Source organism: Notolabrus celidotus, chromosome 3, assembly GCF_009762535.1.
Source record: "Notolabrus celidotus isolate fNotCel1 chromosome 3, fNotCel1.pri, whole genome shotgun sequence".
In the NCBI taxonomy this organism is placed as follows: domain Eukaryota; kingdom Metazoa; phylum Chordata; class Actinopteri; order Labriformes; family Labridae; genus Notolabrus; species Notolabrus celidotus.
The window spans coordinates 39,228,913-39,234,912 of NC_048274.1; the positions used below are offsets into that span (position 1 = coordinate 39,228,913).

Consider the following 6,000-nt stretch of genomic DNA (forward strand, 5'->3'; position numbering starts at 1 on the left):
CTCTCTCTCTCTCTCATTCTCCTCTATCCCTCTCTCCAACTCGGTCGAGGCAGATGTGTGTCTAACATGAGTCTGGTCTTGCTGGAGGTTTCTGCCTGTTAAAGGAAGTTTGTCCTTGCCACTGTAACTTACTAAATGCTGCAAAGTGCTCTGCTCATGGTGGATTAAGATGAGATCAGACTGAGTCCTGTCAGTAAGAGGGGACTGGATCATATCCTGTCTTGATGATGGGTCTTTGTGAATAATTTGACAGAGTACAGTCTAGACCTGCTCTGTTTGTAAAAGTGTCTTGAGATAACTCTGTTGTGATTTGGCGCTATACAAATAAAGGTTGATTGATTGATTGATTGATTGATTGATTGATTGATTGATTGATTGATTGATTGATTGATTGATTGATTGATTGATTGATTGATTGATAGATATCAGCTCAACATTATATAGTTTGAAAGTTTGGATGTCATTTTCAGCATCTGATCAAAAAGTTGACGTACAGCCCGACTGTACCGCTGTGATACTAAAATCTTGATCCACAGACTCAAGCTTCAAACATGAGTCTGAGGAAAAGAAAGAAAGAAAAACCGTCTCCCGGTCATAGTTACACGAGTGAGGTGAGCTGTCACACAGCTGCTGCAGAGCTGCACTGATTAAAGAGCAAGAGAAGCCATAAAATCCATGCAGATGTGGACATAAAGTGTGTTCCTGCTTAAAAGGATTGTTTGTACATGTTTCCATCAGATGTATGTGAGACATATGACTTATAATCACAAACAAGATGAGCAGGGTGTTCAATGCAACCCTCTCTCAATTATTTACATGACACACAAGAGCTGCTGTTAGTACACTCACATCACAAGTTTCCAATGAGGGGAGGTTCACAACAGTCAGCATGTTTCTGTTGACTTCACTACATCAGCATCATTCAAAGAGAGTCCAATAAAGTCATCACTGTAATTTATGCATTTGGTGGTTATCTTATTATTCAATGCATTCACAAACACCACAGTGACTGTAAGCATGTCAGCCTCCATGATTGCTTTAAAGGGGAACTCGTCTCTATCTTTTACCAGCTTTAAAATCACCAATAAAAACAAAATAGTGCAAGAATGTTTGGAAATGTTACACTGCTTCTGTAGAGGAACAGGTGACATGGTGTTGTAATGTAGTCTTACAGCAAATGCTCCTGATCTACATGTGTGCACTCAAAGTTGTAGAGATGGTGTTCACGTAACAGAGAGGATCAGACCTTTCTGTCAAAGTAAGATCCCTTCTCTTTCCTCTGAACAGCTCTCTTTGAAGCCTACACACTCCCTTGACTAATTCTACCTCACAGGACAATGAGTACAACACCAGTACTTTGTATTCAGGTGTGACTTTAGTGTCTTCAATAATCCAGGCTAACCCAACACAAAACACCATTACTGCTCATAACAGCAAGAAATCAATGTTCAGTAGATTGGGGGACCATCACCTTTGTGCAGTCCCTCTAGGAAGTTGCGATATCGCGATTGCAACTATCAATGCAAATTCAACCAATCAGAGCGATTTCTGTGCGGCCTCGCAATTTCATACAATCACCGCAGCTTTCCTGCAAACTTGACCAATCCCCTTAACCTCAGCCCCTGTACGTCATTGGTTCATTATCACTTTCACTTCTTGTTAGCGGTTGACAAGATGAAGACATGCCTGATGCCAAAAAAGCTGATTTACCAACTAATATTTCCTCCAAAGTTTGTGCATATCAGTTTCCAGATGTTTGACATGAAAGAGGGGGTAAACTGTTTTCCCCGGCGTGCAACATGGTGGTGGAACATAAACATAAGTCCTCACTTGATCTGCACTTTTCAACAGGAGAACACACAAAGACAAGTGGAAAGACAAGTGACAATGACAACGTGGTTATTTATAGATACTCAAATACTCAAATACCCTTTTACTATTGAGAAGCTATAGTTGTATTTATTTACAATGTATTTGTTTCTAGTACAACAGTGTTTACAAAGTAGGAGGGAAATATGAATACAAACACTGAACAAACATTATAAAACAGCACATATACAACACAGTGTCTGTTGAAAACACAATCTTTTCTTTGTTTCAGGAACAATATTTGCCCAATTTGAACGATTTGAATTCAATGCCATTAATTCATTCATTCAAATTTGTGAAAGGGTCTATCTACTACTCAGTTTGAAGTTACATAATATGGTTTTTAATTGTTTAACTATATGCAGTGCATTATTTAAGTCTGGCAGATTAAGATGGAGACTCTCTGTGATGTTACCTGTGTGCAAATAAAGTAGATTTTGTTCAAATAGTTGAAATCTCAAGCATTTTTTAGTAAGGCGACCAACAACACTAAAAACAACTGCCAATCATTTAGCATATTTGTCCCTGAGATGTTATTGGGGAAAAAAAGGTTAAAGAAGAATCACAACTTTCACTGCAATTTTTTCAAAAAGCTGTCACAAAATCAGGCTTTTTGGGACGCAACAATCACAAAAAAACCTCCTGCAAAATCCTGGAGGGACTGATTCTGGATCACGCTGCCATCTTTGTACTTTCATATTGATCTGCCTCTGTTGGTCATTGGAAAGGACCTGCAGCAAAGTAATTTAGCCTTAAAACATGGTAACCAGCAGCTCAGCTTGCAGCCCCCACTGACATCTGTCCACCACAGAGTGTCAGAATACTATTTCTAGTATCAAAATAGGTTATTAAATATTCAAACAGTCAATCAAAGGCATGTTTGAACCTTATTTAATAATCAGTTTAATCATTTGTCAGGCCTGACACGTCTGAATGTCTCCACTGACTACATCTGTAAGCAGCTCATCAAACACATCAAGACATGCCAAGCAGTCACCTTACGCACTGTGACACTTCTATTAAACTGAGTTATAAACATTCAGTGTCTGTTGGCTTTACTATTTTATTCATTAATTGTTGAGTTTTATTTTCTATCCTTATGCATCCTATAGACTGTTCTGTTGTTACTTCTTTCTACTTTTGTCAAGGAAACCCTGGATTTGTCATTTTAGGAGCCCAATCAGAATGACGTGTTATAAAAATAAACTTTACCGTGCTATATTATTATTACCATTATGATGAATTGAAGACTGAATGGTTGGTTGGTTAGTTTGAGTTGCAATAGGACTCTTGATGAAGTCCTATCCTGAAAGTTTCCAATCAGACGAGCGTCTGAAATGCTGCCGCTAATGAGAACATTTCCACCTTGAACAGAGGCGTGTCCTGATTGGGGTGGCTCAACTAGGACTCAGGCTCATGCAGGGCTGACATAAAGTATGTGTGCACACTATCTTTTTCATACTGTATCATACTGATGTATAATAACTGTGTGCAACTTTTATTTTACTTTAACGAGTGACACAGCAGAGAGACAACATGTAAATCTGCAACAATTACTTCTTCAAGAACTCTAAACTGTCACATTCACTCTGATTACACCTCTTCACTGCTCTGTATTTGATCCTGTTCATTTTATTTGTATTTATCAATTACACTGTATCATGCCTTGTTGACTTTTTCTGCCAAAGTTTTATATTGTTCTTTTTTTTAACTGCCCTGTACGGTGACCGAGTGCTAAGAAAGGTGCCTTTAAATAAAATGCATTATTATTATTATTATTATTAGTATTATTAAACGATGTTGGTCAAATGTCAAATTTTAAATCACAAACAAACTCAGTCAAAATATATTGGCAACAAATCAGCAACATGATCTGATAAAACTCTACCAGAACTTTTAAAGGGCTGATTTCTTATGAACTACATGCCTTTGGTGTTTCTTTGATTTTTACAATTTGAAGTACTAACAAAAGAAAATGTGCTGCTTTTAATATGTCAGACAAAGAGAAAAACTACAGGCAGTCTGTTACCAAACCATCCAAATAGTTGATTCTCACATAAGTCCTCAGACAGTCATGGTACAGGATTTAAGGGTACCACCTGTGGTGCACCGTCTGATTTGATTGGGGGGCCTGAGCCGCCCCTGGCAGCCCCTCTCGACACGTCCCTGTTCATGCAGCTATTTCCCTTTATAATAAAACCCCTGTGTTAACAGTCAGTGTGGATGAATGACAGCAGGGTAAAATACCAGCTGCTAGCTACCAAAGAACTGTGCAGTGACCTGCCTGCACACAGTGAGATGTCTCTGTGTGAGGAACCTTTTTATTTACAGTCTATGGTGAGGACAGACAGCTGAGTGTGAGGTTACCTGTGTGCTGCCACGGCTCGGTTGTTCAGGTACTTCTGTGCAGTCATAACACCAACGAACATGAAATTCTCGGACCTGGAGCTGGGTTTGTCGGTGGCCGGTGAACCGTTATCCTGCGGGGACCATAATCCCCCTCCGTACTCCTTCCTGAGAGCCCGGGTAGACCCACAGCCGGCCGGGCTCGCTTTCCGCTTCTGCCCCGCTTTCTTCAGCTCGGTCGCTTTGGGTAGAATGAGTCTGGACGCCAGAGTGAACCCGACCACCAGTCCGAGCAGAACACTGAACCATGCTCTTCTGCTTCGCCCTGCCATCCCCCAAAACTTTACCAGCCCGCTGTGTGTCCTCACAGGTCCGACAACCACGAAGATCCACAAACCAATAAAAACAAGAATTATAAAAACTGTTTAAAAACCGAACCGGTCCCTTCGTGCCCACAGCCCGGACTCACACACTCACACACACATACACACACTCTCTCTCACACACACTCTCTCATAGTAGAAAAGCCCTTTTCTTCCAGTTGCCTACGTAGCATCACAGCAGTCTCCTTGAAGACGCAGGCTGATCCGTTCTGTGCAGCCCTCCCTCCGGTCACCGAGCTGTCATCCTCTACCGATCAAACTTCAACACACACCGACTGAATGTCTCCGTTTGGTTCTTTCCGTTAAAAGGTTCCTTTCTCTTCATAATCTCTCCATCGGGAGAACCTCAGACTGTGGAGAACGCTGATCGCGAAGGATTAACGGTGGTTTGACCTAACGGTGTTTCCGTAGAGCGCTCTGACGAGCTGGTGGGAGGGGCCTGAGGGGGCGGGGCCAACCTTTTTCCCCTGTTCTTCTTTACAAAACTTTATTTAAAAAGAGAGCACAATTCTATCTTTACAGAATAAAGGTTTAATTGAACTTACCAATGAATGATGAACCCTCCTGTTACCATCAAATTTACTAATATATTTTATCCATGGCAATTTAAGGTTTATGTGTCAGGTACTTTATGTTTCTTTGTTGACTACCTAAAAAGCCTTTAAATAAAATATATTTCAAGCATAAACACAATTTAAAACATTTAGAAGGACTTTATTTATAAAACAGAACATCAAACTGCTGCGAGTTTTTCATGCTCTTGTCGGCCCTGCCTTGTTTCTATGTTATTAAATCGTATGACACAGGACTCATCATTGAATGTCTTTAGAGACATGGTGGCTGGAAATATTATATCTCAATCTGAAGGTTGACAGTTCAATCCCAGCTCCTGCAGTCACATACAGGAGTGTCCTTGGTTATAGTGACCTCAATATCATCCAAAACAACCAAAAAAAAAGGTGTGTAAAATGTTGATATTTCTTATGCTATATACAGCTAAAACAGCCTGGGGTCAATTTGACCCCAAGGAACATAGATGCGTAATTTTTGTTGACAGGAACATATCATGATTTTAATTTTATATTTTCCCAGTTGTCCCCATTAAATTAGGAGAAGTCATGAAATATTAAACCAAAAAAATTATGTAACTCATTACTTTAGAGACGTTAAACATTGAATGGGGTCCAAGTGACCCCAAGGATAATAGGAGGGTTAAAATGGGCAAAAACAGTCATAAAAATCCAACCTACATATTACATAACATATCTGTTCAAAACCGCTTACTCCGTCTGACTCCAATTGCACTGTCATTTTGTTATTGTTTCTATTTTTTTCTTACCCCTTGTTAGTTTATATTGTTTTCATTTTTGACTCTGATTTTGTTTCCTTTAATGTAAATTCG

The 6,000-nt window shown here is 39.8% G+C and overlaps 1 protein-coding gene across 1 annotated transcript in view; it reads right to left on the reverse strand.

The window, feature by feature from the left end:
* chsy1 (chondroitin sulfate synthase 1) overlaps positions 1–5,000 on the reverse strand; it is a 65,087-nt gene extending 60,087 nt beyond the window's left edge. The window contains exon 1 of the mRNA XM_034680349.1: positions 4,237–5,000. Coding sequence (XP_034536240.1) covers positions 4,237–4,547 — 311 coding nt within the window. The 5' untranslated portion in view covers positions 4,548–5,000. The remainder of the gene's footprint in view (positions 1–4,236) is intronic.
* Between the last annotated feature and the right edge of the window lie 1,000 nt (positions 5,001–6,000).